The 16733-nt window shown below is 45.3% G+C and overlaps 1 protein-coding gene across 2 annotated transcripts; it reads left to right on the top strand.

Moving 5' to 3' along the window:
* Positions 1-3683: 3683 nt before the first annotated feature.
* prrc1 (proline-rich coiled-coil 1) lies at positions 3684-16531 on the top strand. Of its 2 annotated transcripts, none has more exons than XM_049019705.1 (9): positions 3684-3819; positions 4791-4900; positions 5460-5861; positions 7726-7868; positions 9524-9626; positions 10429-10592; positions 11201-11304; positions 13104-13206; positions 14419-16531. In XM_049019705.1, the coding sequence occupies exons 2-9, from the start codon at positions 4807-4809 to the stop codon at positions 14626-14628; spliced, it is 1323 nt and encodes a 440-aa protein (XP_048875662.1). In that variant the 5' UTR covers positions 3684-3819; positions 4791-4806; the 3' UTR covers positions 14629-16531. The 2 variants fall into 2 exon arrangements, with proteins under 2 accessions (XP_048875662.1, XP_048875663.1); XM_049019706.1 differs by lacking the exon at positions 3684-3819 and adding an exon at positions 3839-4284.
* Positions 16532-16733: the final 202 nt, after the last annotated feature.

Raw genomic sequence — 16733 nt, 5'->3', positions numbered from 1 at the left:
TGAGGAGAGAGGAGGAGAATAAAAAAACAGCCCCCAGACTGTACTCCAGTGGGGAGTACATTGTAGGAACCGAAAAAATCACCTCAGCAACATAAGCACATGGTCACTACACCTTACAACATAAAATGACACAAGTTTTTTGTATTTATATATGTCCTGCTGTTGTGTAATTGTAGCGTTAATTATATTGGGTTCAGTATAACTAAGTACTTCTTCACCCCACACCTGTAACCAGTGCAATGTTTTATGATATCTCTAGAAATTCGCTTCGAAATTACACTGTTTCTTATTCCCCTGTTCTGTTTCCATCTCAGTATTTAATCTTCACTGTGAGGCTTTTGTGGACCTCTTACTTTAAAAAGCTTGAAGTTTAAAATTGCAACATGTTGAACATGACATTAATGTGGTTAAAAAGTAAAATATATATATATTTTTCAATGATTCAAAGTTTTTTTTGTCACAAGAACCAAGTTCTTATACTGGTGTGTTAAGCCACAGACATAACATATGCACAGAAATAAAATAACACCACAGTGCATGCTGTGTACCATCCTGCAGCATGTGCAAAGGGACGGGATGAGGTTAGATTAAGTGCCTGTAGCAGCACTAGATTATGTAACAGTTAGAAAACTGTCCCTGAATCTTGATGTCTGGGTGTTTATGGTCTTGAGCTGCTCACCCTAGGGGAGAAGGGGGAAGAGAGCAGGATGACTGGTGTCCTTTATGTGTTTTTCATGCATGGTTCCTCTGCCGCCACAAGCAGACCTCACCACCTCCATCTGCAGAGTCCCTTCAGGAAACATCTGAGGGCTCATCTCTTCCAGAAAAAAAATCACCTGCAGCTCTCTGTCTTGCCAGCATTGGCTGCTAGTTTGAGGCTGCAATAGTTAGCAGTCTGGATGCAGAGTCAAGTGATCAGATTTCAATTCTCAGTGTGACATTTGTCCTGATTTTCTAGGTCAGCTTTGAGGTGCTGTGTCCCACGGCAGGTTAGAGATCTGTGCCTATATCCAGAAGGGCATGGGTTTGAATATCATGGCCAACAAAATGATCATATCACTGTCAGGCCCTTAAATAAAGCCCTTAGCCCTATAACTTCTCAATGACCCCAAGCTTTCTGTGAGCATTTACATCACCGCGTAAAAGTCTCTGATACACTATATTGTCAAAAGTATTGGGACACCCCTCCAAATCATTGAATTGGGTCAGGTGTTCTAATCACTTCCATAGCCACATGTGTATGAAATCAAGCACCGAGGCATGCAGACTCCTTCTACAAATATTTGAGAAAGAATGGGTCACTCTCAGGAGCTCAGTGAATTAAAGCGTGGTACCGTGATAGGATGCCACCTGTGCAATAAGTCCATTTGTGAAATTTCCTCGCTACTAAATATTCCACGGTCAACTGTTAGTGGTATTATAACAAAGTGGAAACAATTGGGAACAGCAGCAACTCAGCCATGAAGTGGTAGGCCACGTAAAATCACACAGCGAGGACAACGCATGCTGAGGTGCACAGTGTGCAGACGTCACCAACTGTCTGCAGAGTCAATAGCTACAGACCTCTAAACTTTGGAATGGGTTTCCACAACCGAGCAGCTGCATCCAAGCCTTATATCATCAACTGCAATTAAATGCGTCCAGTGGAGTGGTGTAAAGCACACTGCCACTGGACCTGCCTGACTGCATTGTGCCAAGTGTAAAGTTTGGTGGAGGGGGGGTTACGGTGTGAGGTTGTTTTTCAGAGGTTGGGCTTGGCCCCTTAGTTCCAGTGAAAGGCACTCTTAATGCTGCAGCACTCAAAGCCATTTTGGACAATTTCATGCTCCCAATTTCGTGGGAACAGTTTGGCGATGGCCCCTTCCTGTTCCAACATGACTGTGCCCTAGTGCACAAAGCAAGGTCCATAAGCACATGGATGTGCGAGTCTGGTGTGGAGGAACCTGACTGGCCTGCACAGAGTCCGGAAGTCAACCCGATAGAACACCTTTGGGATGAATTAGAGTGGAGACTGCAAGCCAGGCCTTCTCATCCCACATCAGTGCCTGATTTCACAAATGCTCTCTTGGAAGAATGGTCAAAAATTCCCATAAACACACTTCTATACCTTGTGAACAGCCTTCCCAGATGAGTTGAAGCTATTATAACTGCAAAGGGTGGGCCAACTCCATATTAAAGCCTATGCATTAAGAATGGGATGTCATTAACCTTCATGTGTGTGTAAAGGCAGGTGTCCCAATATTTTTGGAAATATGGTGTACAATGTCTTAAAAAGGACATTGTGGCCTTAGAAAAGGTGCAGCGTAGGGCCACAAAAATGATTCCTGGTCTTAGAGGAATGTCATACGAGGAACGGTTACTTGAGCTAAATCTGTTCAGTCTCAAGCAAAGGAGACTGAGGGGGGACATGATCCAGGTATATAAGATTCTAACAGGTTTGGATGCTGTTCAAGCAAATAGTTACTTCAGCATTAGTTTAAATACACGAACTCGTGGCCATAGGTGGAAATTAGCGGGAGAACACTTCAAGCTGGATTTAAGGAAGCACTTCTTTACACAGCGTGTAGTCAGAGTATGGAATACCCTTCCTGATAATGTAGTGCAAGCTGAATCCTTGGGTTCCTTTAAATCAGAGCTAGATAAGATTTTAACGACTCTGAGCTATTAGTTTAGTTCTCCCCAAGCGAGCTTGATGGGCCGAATGGCCTCCTCTCGTTTGTATAGTTCTTATGTTCTTATGTAATAAAATGGCATCACTTAGCACATCTGGATGTTGTGCTATATTTACCATTTGGACTGCACTCTCTGTGTGCTGTTTATTTGAATGCCATTTACAGTATTAGCTTCTAAGGTTTTTTTGTGTGGATCTTGTTCCCATAAAAGTACTTGCCACTTGTTTCTGGTTGCTGTTAGGAAAGTACATCTAGCAGAATTTGACCCAAGGTTGGCTCCTTGACAGTTGTAAGTTTGTATGGTAATTCACTTCGGACAAGGTGCCTGCTAAATACATGCATATGTTACATAATGGTAAGTGGTTTTGTCCATGTATGCAGTTGAATAATACTACCAATATGCACACCTGCACACCATTCAATTAAATGGTTAAGGGCTGAAAAATGAAATACATATACATATAAGCAGATATATGTGTTTTAAAATAAATACGTAGTAGTTTCCTCAATAGGTAGTACTGGTAGTACTATTGCTTCACACCTCTGTTGTGTTATTTATTTGCATAGGTTACCTATGCGTCCTCTTGTGCAACAAAAACATGCCGTTAGGTAAACTGGATTCGCTAAATTACCAAGTGTATGCGCCTAGCGAGGGAGTAGCATCCTGTCCAGGGTGTACCCCAACCCTGTGCCCAGCACTGCCTGGTATAGACTCCAAACCCACCTGCAACTCACCGCAAAATAAGCGACTGGTAGACGGCTGCATTAATAAGTAGCCATCATTACTACTGACTGCGCTATCCTAAGGACGAGAAACGTATCTCATGCACACTAGCTTTTTGGAAGTAGAAGCAGAGATAATAGTATAAATAAAATCCAAAATCAGTCTTCAGTTCAGTAACGAGGTACTAGCCAAGAACCGAGCGGAGGCGCCCCCGAGGAAACCGGTAAACGTGCGCCGGGGAATCCTGCTGAGGGCCGGCCCCCTTCGCCTTAGTAAGACGTGGCAATTCTTTGCGTCATCACATCGCGGCCATTTTCCACACTTTTTAGCGTTTGGGTCCCCCTCCCTGGCACCGAAAAATCGGATTACTTTCCGATTGATTTTCCTCCTCTTTCTGCAGCTTCCAGGGCATTGAGGATAAAGGTAGGACTGCGTTTCGTGCGCGGATTTGCATAATACACCCACCGGCCGATTGTCACCGGGGCTGAACGCGATCTCTGGCCCATATACTACATCTGACTGAACCATCCGTGGGCGCATAACTTGCAGAACAATGTAAAGTCGCATAGCATTAAGTTACAATGTCTGTATAGACTTTACAGTTGCATCTCTTTATATGCTGCGGAGGAGGTTGAGGTTCGGCCTGACACGTGGGACGGCGCAGTAATATAACGCCGGATATCTTGCTTATAAAATGCAAGCGCTGCTCACCAGCACTGCTAGGGTTACTTATAAATGGTGGTTAGTTCAGTACGCCTTTTCAGTAATCCAATGAAATAATGTGCGGTCAGTTTACACATTTTCCTGAAAACATAGCTCTGATTGACGCGGTGTCCTTTCCGGAGATGGTTCGGGAAGACGTGGCACGACGGCCTCCTCCAGCAACAAGTAATTATGCCAGACCGGTATAAATGTTTAAAACTTAGAGTCAGAATTACGTCTCAGTCATGCGTGCGACTTTACTAGATATTTCTTTAAAATTCGGAATGGTCTTTAAGGGCTTATTAATGAAGTTGTACTGAAATTGCTTAGGGAAGTTTGTTTAATGCACCCCACTTGGTTGATTTGGTAAATTTTGAAACTCTGTTTTAGTTTTGTGAGGTTTGGTTGTATCGTTTGACTAATAGAGAGTACATGAAGTGCTTGGTTTCTGGTTACCCAAAACAACTGGTTTGTAAGGAATACTGTCATATAATATGTATCCATTGCCGTGTGTGTTGGTAATGGTCTGTCTGGATAGGTTTTTAAGGTTTTGCGTCAAATAAATTTAAGTTGATTAAAATTAAATTGTAATCCTGCAAAGTTTGATCTTGTCTGATGCTCAGAAACGGTTTGTGTCCATTGTTTTCGTACTGCACCTTTCACTGTTAAATATGTTTATGGTTGGTATGCAGAGACTGGTGTGCAAAGATGATGGAAGAGAGTGGAATTGAGACGACGCCCCCCACTACGCCCTCTCCCCCACCCAGCATAGTGGCACTGAGCTCACCACCCATGTCTGTTGGTAAGACACTTCTAGAGAAGTCAATCGAATTAACAGCACGACTTGTTATTGTAGGTATTTGAATCTGAAAAATTTTAAAGTGACAGACACTGAGTGTGTAACATCGGGTTAGACCTCTGTGTCTGGGATCAGAAGGTTGCTGGTTGAAATCCCATGTTGGGCAAAATATTCACTTTGCCATTGGGCCCTTGAGCAAAGCCCGTAACTCGTTGAAAAAAATATATACCCACGGCACTGCATGGACAGCTGAACCTGCGCTCAGAGCCCCAAGTTTGCTCTTGTGTGTGTGTCAAGATGGGATATGAAAAAACTAGCATATTCTAATGTACCTGTCTGTACTCATAGTTGTGCAAATGACAAGTAAAGCATCATTTACTTAAATACCTCTTTTCATAAATAAAAATCGTTAAGTATTTACTGGTGGTGAGATTTCCTGTCACCAGTGTGGATATAAACAGCTTTATAGAGGGCTACCTGAAATGAAGCCCCTGTATTTAGTGATGGTTCTGGTCCGTTTCTTTGTAAAAGTCTTGGCCTGTGTCTGTCGTTTCCCTTCCAGGACTGTCTAGTCCTTTGACCCATCCTAGTACAACCGGACAGCCTCCCTTCACCCCCCAGGGATTCTCCACGCCAGTCCCGCCCATCATGTCTGCACCAGTCCCGCCCATCAGGTCATCGGCTCCACCCCCCTTTGTCAGCCCCGTGGGTGCCGTATCTCCTGGCTCTCACGTCCTGCCGCCCGTCGGAGTCCCCTTTGCGGGGCCCGCTTCGACTTTTTCCTCCCCGTTGCCGCCCCTGAGCAGCCCCTCCCTGCCAGGCCCTGTCATGTCAGCTCCACCTGCCGGCCCCCCCACCTCCGGCTTCACCATTGGTGGAGTCTATGACATCACGCGGGGTCACGCTGGGCGGGCACCACAGACGCCCCTCATGCCCAGCTTCTCTACCGCCCCGCCTCCCCCTGGTGAGTCCTCGACCATACTCCCCCCCCCCCCCCCCCCCCACCCTGATTTAAATGCCCCAGCGTTCCTGGGTCAAATTGAAAGCAGAGGCATTAACCGTCCTTAAAGGGCAGCATGTGGCCTGGAGTTGGACTTCTCTGGCTCTGTCTTCCTATGTTTACCCTGCACTTGCTTGACTGACGTATCAACACAGCTTCAGTTTCTTTCCTCACGAAACTCCGCCTCTCTTTAAGTCCCTGTTGTTTTTCATCGCGCTCTGCCGGCACCTCGGCCTGGAAATCGAAGACTGCGTGTTTCAGGCAGGTCATGCCCCCACATCTGCGCTCTCCCCTCGTACCCCCAGCCCATCACACCAAGCTCTGGAGGAGGTCTCCATATGCATCGCATTCATTATCATTATGTGCTCTTGAACATTGAAATAAGGGGCAGTTTTTAAATAATCATTAAAATCTCTCTTCCCAGATGATGTGAACCCCATCATCTTATACTCGTTGACGTCATCGCTTGACCTGGAAAGGAGCCTGATATTCTGTGCGTTAAACATGCGCGTATGATTCACCAGCGCTGTTGAGATGAGCTGCAGCGTTTTATTGATTTTAAAGAAAACGGTGTAGATTATGGCTGCCCCACTCTCTGAATACCGTTTATATTACAATTTACTATGTCTGCTGAAGGCTTTCGAACCTTAACAACATCAGAATCGGCTGAAGGTCATTTCCGTTAGCGTGTATCTGCATTTTTATGGCCCTAGCTTTAATTGCTTTTTGAAATGTGTCCTTTTTATAATTTTATAATTAGTCTGGGGACATTCCTGTAGGTTAGGGAACTCGTTTTTATCGATCGCCTGGGCTGCTGGGGCATGGCGGTGGCTGTTTCTCTAAGGTCAGACCGTGTGGATTATTCTCCGCTGTGCTGTTGTGGCCTCCTGACTGCTCAGGTGAAATGGCTGTGCTTTGCTGACCCCTGGAAGGGTCTGCCCTCCTCAGTTGGGTTGTTAAGTTCACATTGGGTGGCATCTGTTGTAGGGTGATATGGGAAGTAGAGTAAAACCTTGGATTGTGAGTAGCTTGGTTTGCAAGTGTTTTTCAAGACGAGCAAAATTTAATAAATGAACTTGATAAATGAGCACGGTCTTGCAATATGCGTATTACGTATATGCTTTGTCTGCCTAGCATCGCGTAATCACAGCTGAGCCTATGGTTCTTTTCACCCTCTTACTGTGGGATTGGGGGTAATTGTTTCCCTTGCTTGGTCTTCGTTGGCGTGCCTGACTCATATTGTCAAAATTTAGTAGAAAAGCACCACCCACATGAGGGCGTAGCAGTGCGAATCTGTTTATCGACAATGCAATGTCCACATTTCCGTTCACACTCTCTCGTCTCCCTTACACCATCCACGGTTCTTTTCAAAGGTAAAGTGCAGGCTAATTTGTTTTATGCATTTTTACTTTATATTTTGTATTGATCATTTTTATATAAATATTTTTGGGTTGTGGAATGAATCATCTGAGTCTCCATTATTTCTAATGGAAAATTTGCTTTGATATACGAGTGCTTTGGATTACAAGCACGTTTCCAGAACGAATTATGCTCGCAAATCAAGGTACCACTGTACTTTGCTTGTTGCATGGCAGCTCTTTAATTCCAATGTTGAATTGGACGGTGTAAAATTAAGTAGTGTCAAGAAGAAGTTTACGTGATATGACAATATGGGTGAACAGCTGGTGAGATGTCACCATCAATACTCACGTCGCTTGAATTTTGTTGAAAATGGAGGCTCCCTCAAAGTCGAGCTCGTAAGTGGCCGTGGAGTAGGTCGACAGGATGCTGGCCAAAGCTGACAGGCTGGCGGGTTTCTTTCCATTAGGGGCCGTGACCAATCCGATGGTGCAGCAGACTGTGATGCCGCCGGGCCTGGAGGCGGAGTCGCCCATCACCTTCCCTGAGGACAATGAGGACCTCCGGCCAGTAGAGGGAGCCAATGCGGGTGGAATCTGGGGCTTCATCAAGGTGGGTGAGAGCATAGCGTTGGCGGTGAGAGATGGTGTGGTGATGTCGCTGGAGCTTCCTGGCTGGTACCAGGCTTTTCGGCTCCAATGCTCACCGGGTCGGACCGCTCAAATGAACCAACAGCACGCTGAACAGCTGCCAGCGAATTTGTGCTGGAATGTAATTGGCTTCCGGTAGTGTCTCCCAGGAACGCTGCACTGTTTCCAGTGGTTTCCAGGACGGAGCGTGCTGTTCGTCGTCCTATTAGGAGTACTAATAGTCTGGCTGGGTGCCAGAAGACTCGGCATGGCGGTTTTATGTGGGGGTGGGGCATTCTTGATCTGTTTTCCTCCCGTTTCCTGTTCTAATTCCTCATGGCTGATAGAATAGTGGAAGTACAGCTACAGATCAGTCCCTGATTATGTGTTTTGACTGTAGATCAGGCTAAATGCTAAAGCCTCAGTGCCGTTAGCTGTGGTTTGATATTAAATTATTGGCTTGTGGCTAAGGCACTCATTAAAAGCCGATTGGAGGAATCTATACTGGGGCGTGTCTCGTGTTAGACGGGCTGTCTGATAGCTCTGCGGCCAAAGGGTGCAGCCCTGTCACATGTTGAGCCTCGTCCCAAATGGAACTTACTGCCGGGTCATTCAGCTTAAGCTCATTCCGGTTTCTGTCGTATTAACTTCAGGTTAACGTGAAATGTTGACTCACTCGCATGCACGCACGCACACACACACACAAACAAGGAGTTAACTAAAATGGACATTAGCAAATAAGCCCAGTTTTATATCTCTCGTCGCCAGTACAGGTTTCCCCTGCTATCTGGAAGTATATCATTCCTGTCAAACCATTCAAAAGCTGAAATGGTGTAAAACGAAGGACTAGTTACCATTAATTTATACGTTGAAAATATTGCGAATGTTCCCAGCCCGAAAAAATAACCTACCAAACTATACCAAGTAACACATATAACTGAAAATAAATTAACATATAGCTAAATCAGGAATGATAGCATACATACACAGTAGATATGGGTCTACAGTGTAGATTCACTTACCAGAATGAATATATGCATGTGTTACTGTTCATCATTATGAGGTATTGTGCATGTGCAGTACTTTTATATGACACCATAGGTTTGTTTGCACCAGCATCACCGCAAACACAATACGTTGCACTATATCATAATGATGGCTGCGATGTTGCTAGGAGTTGGAATTTTTCAGCTCCATTATAAAGTTATCAAACTAGCTTTGCGTATGCAGTCCTTCTTGACTGAAACGTCAGTATGCGACGCATGACTGTATAATTGGCTTGCTGATAAACACTAAACACTATTTTTGGGCTTTTCTTTTTCCATAAAGGCATTAATCCTCTTCGGATTTCTTTCGAATAGCGAGAAGTGCTAATATAGGCCTTTCGCAAAAGGAAGGTGTTGTAAAGTGGGGTATACATCTACTCAAATTTAGGTTTCCAAGGTTACAGCACCTTATAAAATCACTGTACAGGACATCTGATGTTTGGCTTTGAGCTGTAAATGCAAACTGTATGTTCATGTCCTGTAGTTGTGCTGTGGTCCCGCTCATTCTGGTGTCTATCAGTGCTCTGCATTTTTGCCCATGATCCTTGTGTGTCTGTGTGTGTGTGTGTGTGTGGATGTCTCCCTCAATTAGGGCGTGGCGGGGAATCCCATGGTGAAGACGGTCCTGAATAAAACCAAGAATTCAGTGGAGTCCATGATCACCACGCTGGACCCTGGCATGGCGCCATATATCAGTAAGTGATTCCAGCACCACCCGATGACCTGGGAGAGTCTGACAAGCAGGCATGTGGCAAAAAATATTGCATGTTTCTGAAATTTTTTTAAGCTCGATGTGAATCCTGTAAACTTGATGTGGAATCAGGTTCAACATAAAAAATGATTTAATTTTTCATTTAAAGTATATAACGATCTTCTGGTTTGACAATAAGGGACAGTAGGACTGTTCCTACATTGTCAACAAGGCGGTAGACAAGCTATTGAGGCTCAGGATCAGTTTCGATGTCCCATCCTTTAAACCCCCCCCCCCCCCCCCCCCCCCCATTGCTGGACTGGGTCTCGCTTGGACACATTGTATCTTCAGAGTAATTGGAATAGTTCCTGGGAATAGTGTTGCCATATTTGGGCATTAAGTGGTTAAAGTGTAGTCTTGCTTGGCTAATTTATGATTACCTTTATGTGGTCGTTGGTCATGTGCCAATACTGTTGATCTAATTACAGTATGGAGTGATTAACAGTGAATAAATAAATTTTTTTCATGAAAAACATGCCTGTTATCCTAATTAATATACTAGTTTGGCACAACAGCGGTTGTGAATAATTACCTTTTTATATTGTATGCATGTCTCTCAGATTAATCTCCCGATAAGGTTGGGCATGTTAAGTGTATTGTCAATAAAAAAGTGATTTGTTGAATCAGATCAGCGGATGCCCTGCCCGTGGGGGGGGGAGGGGGGTTGTGTCTGCATGAGCGCTGAGGGAGGCGGGTGTCACGTCGGGGGTGTGTGACCAAAATCCTCCCCCGTCCCACCAAAACAGAATCCGGCGGCGACCTAGACATCGTGGTGACCTCCGATAAGGAGGTGAAGGTGGCTGCAGTACGGGATGCTTTTCAGGAGGTGTTTGGGCTCGCCATGGTGACGGGGGAGGCCGGTCAGTCCAACATCGCCCCCCAACCTGTGGGCTATGCGGCTGGGGTTAAGGTGAGACGCTCTCCCAACCAACCAACCAACCAGCCAGTCAGCTCACCATCTGATACTGAAAATATTCCGGTATGGGAACATTTTTATAGGGAAACAAACAAGGTGAAATCCTCTTGAAAAGCTCCGAGTTTTTCCCTGAAGCCCTGATAAAGTTAAGGAGCTTTGAAGATGTGTAGAATAGTCCGAGTTGCTGTAGTTCAGTATCAATATTTCATAGCAGTCATGCGCACATTTATCGGCAAGGTGAATGTATGCTCCACGCAGAATAATCACAACCTTGGGAAGCACATTGAGGGAGCGTTTTTAATTGTGTACACTGGAAATGAATATGTCGTTGTTTTTGATAATGCAGTTATTCTAGTCAGTCTAACGTGAATGGAAATATGAATGTGAAGGGAATAATGTTATCAGAAGTGAGGGAATGGATCGTTTGACGGCATGAAATTTCAGGCTGATTCTTATGTAAATTTCAGACTAATTACTGCAGGCTTTTTTGCAGCGTGCTGGCGTTTGGGTGCAGTCTTAGGATGCGGGGTGTTTACGACAGGATTTGGTGGGGGGGGGGATGACCATGCTGGGGTGACAGCAGTGTGTCCATGTGTCTCCAGGGAGCTCAGGAACGGATTGACAGTCTCAGGCGGTCGGGCGTCATCCACGAGAAGCAGCCTGTTGTCTCTGTGGAAAACTTCATTGCCGAGCTCTTTCCTGACAAGTAAGCCCCCCCCCCCCCCCCCCCGCATGGACGTTCTTCAAAGCGACCATCTCGTCTCCCTGCCTGGCTCGGCTCTTGCTGCCGGCCAAGGTGACCCAGAAGGGGAAGTGGCTCGTCCCTCCCACCAGCCGAATCTCTCTGCCCGGCGCCCGCCGAAGGTTGCGGACGCACAAGCAGAAATAAATATCGACTTTATTCCGCCAGGCCCCGCTTGGGGCAGTGGGAAGCAAGCGAATTGCATTTAGCCCCAGTGGATGTCAAAAATGAGTGATGTTGTTATGGCGATACAGTGGAGGGGCTGCGCTAAGATCGGGAGGGGGGGGGCTTCACTGGCCCCGCCTTTGTGATATTATTGGGTTTGCTGTTACGTTAAAATCCCGAAGGAGGATCCAGTTCCTTTGCCCCAGAAGAACATAAATCCCTGTATGAGCCATTGTAGGATGGCTGTCCCTTAAAAGGCATCCAAATGCATCTCTTAGCAACAGTTGTGTGCTAGAGATCCCTCTGTCGTCCCGGGGCTTCGGCGATCAGCCGTCCTCACTGGGTGCCGCCTGTGTGAACGATAAAGCATCACTTCGGCTGGCATAAATAGGTATTATTATTCAAAAGTAATTTGTCAGTGTCATTGTTGTAAATCACCACTGTTATTTTTATTCTTTATTCCGCTTGAACACCCCCCCCCCCCCCCTTCATCTGAAATTATGAATCCGCGAAAAGCTCCCCCTCCCAATCACCTGTGCGACAGTATGCCTGACAGCAGCTACGGTATGGCGGTCCCCGCTCTCTGGATTGCGGAGCGGACCACCAGCCCAGCACCGCCAGTATGAAATCTTAATTTGGTATTTTCTCCACTGTCACATTTACGGTCGCGCCTGATAGCAGCTTATAGCGGGCACTGGGTGCGGATGCCGGCGTCTCCGCGCCGGAGAGTGTCACCGGGAGTTATTTAATGTGCCAGCATTAAACGCCACACGGGTGGGAATTAGGGCCGGCTTATCTCCCAGCAGCAGTCGCTAAATTCCAGCGAGGATGTGGTGCCGCGCAAACGCTGCAGGTAGATACGGTTGAATTAGCCATCTGACTCTCCCTGGGTGGAGGTTAGGGACGAGGAGCTTGGTGCAAATGTAAGAGTTTTGCTGGAGTCAGCTCACCTGTATAGCATGGCTCTGGGTTTGAGGATTGTGTCAAGTAGCTTGCCCTGATATATGTAATATAATTTTTTTTTTAATCATTAACCCTATGGACCCTAGACATACCTCCTCCTTTCTCATTGGTTTATAATGGATCACATGACATTATGGGTGTGGCCTTTTGTTTCTACAACCCTCCTGAACCTTTCTGTAAACTGTAATAAACACTTGATAAAGTCTTTCCAGTTCATAAGGCAGTAATTTAATGCCTACTGTGCTATGCAGCTATGCGATTAACTTTTTGTGAAACGTAATGGCTTTTGTTTCTATTTTCGTATTTGGAATCATTCTTCAGCTCTGAATGACGCCATTTTTTTTGCGTCAAGTATAGATGCCAGACATATGTGCCTAAAAAAGAGAAGCAAAACTGCAGTAGGAGTCAACTGTCCATGACGAGAAATTACCAGAAATGTCTGATCACACCTGTGTGGCCATGGGCCTTGTGAAATTTGGGAACCTCAGCTGTCTAAGGTTACTCTGTATATTTACGTGTGTTACAAAGGGAAGGATTCGGAGACTACAGTGTAAGGCACAAAAATCCAGGCCATGTTAGTGTGAAGGGTCTGATGTCCCCAGAGTTCTGTCCTCACTGTGTGTCCGTCTGGCCAGGTGGTTTGACATCGGCTGCCTGATCCTAGAGGACCCTGCAAACGGCATCCACATAGAGACCTTCACCCAGGCGACGCCGGTGGCCCTGGAGCACGTTCAGCAGGTAAGGGGCCCCATTGAGGCAGCCCGCTTAACCCTGCCGGGCCAGAACCGTGGATGCTGACCCGGTCCAGATGTGCATTCCTTAAATCATCAGAAATAATCGCCGGCAACGACTCCGTCAGCGCTATGACAACGGAGCTGCCCAGATATTAAAGCCTATTGTGGGAATAGGGCTTTTCGTCTTTATTTCATATCAGGCACGAGTCTCATAGTCGCTGAAAAATGCTCCAGCGGGTGCAGATGAATGACAGACCGTGCACTCTGACCCCAGGCCTTGTTCTAACCTGTTAGTGTGTGTGTGTGTGTGTGTGTGTGTGTTTCAAAGTAGGAAAGATGTGATGCATGAAAGCTAAAGTGCTCGTATTTGTGCAAAAGGCAAATAAAGCATCATTTCATTTCAATGAATGAAATGTCTCTATTAATTGCCTTGGCATGCTGAGCTTGGGATTAAAAACCTGCGGAGGGGAAACGTTTTTGACAAACGAGCTTCTGTTTGTTCTCGTCCTCGTCGGATGGCAGCAGGTGTGGGTCTCGGTCTTTGTGCTGTAATGAAACGCTTTGTCATTCCTCTACCATTTCATCCCTCCTGTTTAAAACACTGAACGATACTGAAAAAAACAAAGTAATAAAACCTTCAGACGGCTGCAAATAGGCAGATTAAGATAGACGCTCCTCTACTTACAAACTTTCAACATACGAACTTTTAGACATATGAATGAAGAGGACCGTAAGTCCAAATTATGTCCATCGGGCTCCCATTTCCGGTCCGCAACATAAAATTTTTTTTTTTCTGCGCGCCAATTCCGCCGAGTACGACTTCTGGCCGCTACTCCCGTCGCACAGCAGCGTAGCGTACGTACTCCCAGCATCCTACTTCTTTGTACCTGCATATACCTGTAAAATGATGTTGAATAACTTACGAACATATCAAGTTACGAACACCTGTTCGGAACGTATATCATTCATAAGTAGAGGAGCGTCTACTGTTGATATGTTGCATGTAAAATTCCAAACATGGGATTTTATAAATGCTGCCCAAATCACAATATTAGAGGTAGATTTATATAATAGATGTTTTTAGCCATAGCGATGTTCAGTGTCCAAACCCGCTGAGCTACATGCCACCTCAGTAGATGTTTTGCATCACTGAACTAATATCTTGAGGTGGTCTCTGTAGTTTTGTTAATGATAAATCATTGTCGCCCCCCCCCAGGCGCAGTCTCTTACACCGCCGGACTACAGCCTGCGCTGGTCGGGCCTCCTGGTGACAGTGGGTGAGATTCTGGAGCGCAGCATCCCTCATGTGAACCGGACTGACTGGCACATGGCCTTCACTGGCATGTCCCGTCGGCAAATGATCCACAGTGCCGCCAAGGCCTTGGCTGGCATGTACAAACAACGCCTGCCCCCCAGGACCGTGTGAGAGTGCTATCTAGTGGTGACCCCCCCCAAGGGACTGGAGCCCTGGTTGGAGGAGATTTGGGCAGGGGGTTAAACCCAGCCCCCTCCCACCTGTTCTGTGCCAGCAAGCCAATTGTACAGGTCTTTGTGTTTTTAATGCTGAGCGAACCACGGAGTACCAGAAAGTTCTGGTTGATCTGTTTTGAAGTTTTTTTTTTTCTTTTTTTTTCTTTTTTTTTTGTTTTTAAATTTTTAGAAAATCTGCCAAAAATAGAATCTGAAAAAAATCATCCCACCAGAAGAATTCATCCTTTTTCATGAGCGCCCCCTTGAGGACAAGACAAGATGTTTTCTTTGTATCCTGTTTTGATAACAGACTCCCCTGGGAAAATAGTTCCACTGTTGTCTACTTGTGGCCATGGTCTATGATACAAAATGTCAGCTCAGAGAATGATTGGGGGTGGGGGGCTGGAGGGGGGTGTCAGATTGCTGAGGGTAATGACTCTCTGGGTTTCTGTTTGCCTTCCGGAACGTGACTCCGCTCCGTACCCTGGCGATTTTTTTTCAAAGAGCACAAAAGATTCTGCACGTAGATGTTTTTTAAAAAATCTTCATTTTGTACGACATCTAAGTAGAAGTGGGTCCAGTTCCTGTCAGCAGATAATTCTTTATTCGTGGTATCTAGTTTTCCACATGGCCTGTGCGCTTCCTTTGGGGGGGGGGGTAGTAAAGTGTTTGGATGTCTAGCCAGGGAAAAGTCAGTTTGTTTCATAATTCTTTACTCTGTACCTTTCTAAGATGTGCCATAAATTTATACAGCTCACATAAAAATGATACCTAATGAATTTTATGAGGGAACCTCAGTCAAAAACTTGTAACAGATCAGTGACTTGGTGACACAGGGTGTGAAGTGCGAGAACATGGCCGATAATCAACGCGAAGTATGAACTGTTATATATGAATTGCATATTGTACAAAATGTACGGGTTTGTGGCCAGCGTCTTATTTTAATGTTAAACCTGTTTAATGCTAGCAGACACACCTGGGTCCGAGGTCAGCGTACTTCTTAAATATTAAATTTTGTGCCCAGCTTGCTTGACCATTTACGCATCACACCACCAACTTTTTTTAGTAGTATATAACGGAAAAATGTCGAAGTTCACACCCCAAAGAGTATTTTACTGCCAGTATTACGGCGTTCACCCTTTGTGGAAGGTCCTGTTATTTGGAGGGGGTGGTGGAATGTGGTGCTCTTGCTATGCAGTCCATCCCCGAGCACTCGTCCCCGGGGCCCTACCCATTTAGAACGGTACAGAGGAGATGTGATGGTCAGCAGTGTGCTCTTCTATAGGTGTGAGCTCTGTAGGATGCAGTGAACCATGGAGTCTGTCAATCCTCAGATCTGTATCATCTTTAAATGCTCTTCAAATCAGATCCGTTACCAAAAGGTGGAAACATTTAATCTCTGACTGTTTGGTTGTATTATCAGGAATCTTTATCTTTTCTGAGACACATAATTATTAAATGAAGAGATTTGGCTTGTTTTGGCCAATTTATCTAAGACCACAAGCAAACACACAACTTATTTTCTAGCATCTTCTCAGTGAAGCAGAATTCCACATTGTATGCCGGTCGTACGAACTCCATTATTTAACTTCATGTTAGACAAAAACAAGCCATAGAGTGATTGCAGAAAAATGCTATAATTGCAGTACTGTGAATGACCTCTGGGTTTGCCAGTCTAATGTACAATAAATAACTGATTTATAAAGCATTTGAATAGCTAGTGAACTGCCAGTACTCTGTAACATACTCATTCTGTTAGGTACCTGTTTGTTTACCTCATTTATTATACATACCTTAAGAGCTGGGCTTGACTTCCCTTTGCCTTTTCTCATTGGGAGAGTAAAATCACTTTGCTCCTCTTCCTGTTTGTTCTTTGTTCTCTGGTTTGCTTCCTAGTGCCGTGAGACTCCTCCCCATCATTACCCACTTCCACATATCGCAAAGTGGTCATGTGTCACTTCTACTAAAAGCAGGTGTATGGGGGAAAAGCTGAAAACTGCTATATCTGTCGAACAGTAAGAGCTGGTGTCAAAAATATTGACTATTTCCAATTGTAAAATG

This window comes from Brienomyrus brachyistius, chromosome 7 (genome assembly GCF_023856365.1).
Source record: "Brienomyrus brachyistius isolate T26 chromosome 7, BBRACH_0.4, whole genome shotgun sequence".
In the NCBI taxonomy this organism is placed as follows: Eukaryota; Metazoa; Chordata; class Actinopteri; order Osteoglossiformes; family Mormyridae; genus Brienomyrus; species Brienomyrus brachyistius.
Note: the sequence above shows the minus strand (reverse complement) of the source record. Positions and strands in the feature narration are given on the sequence as shown.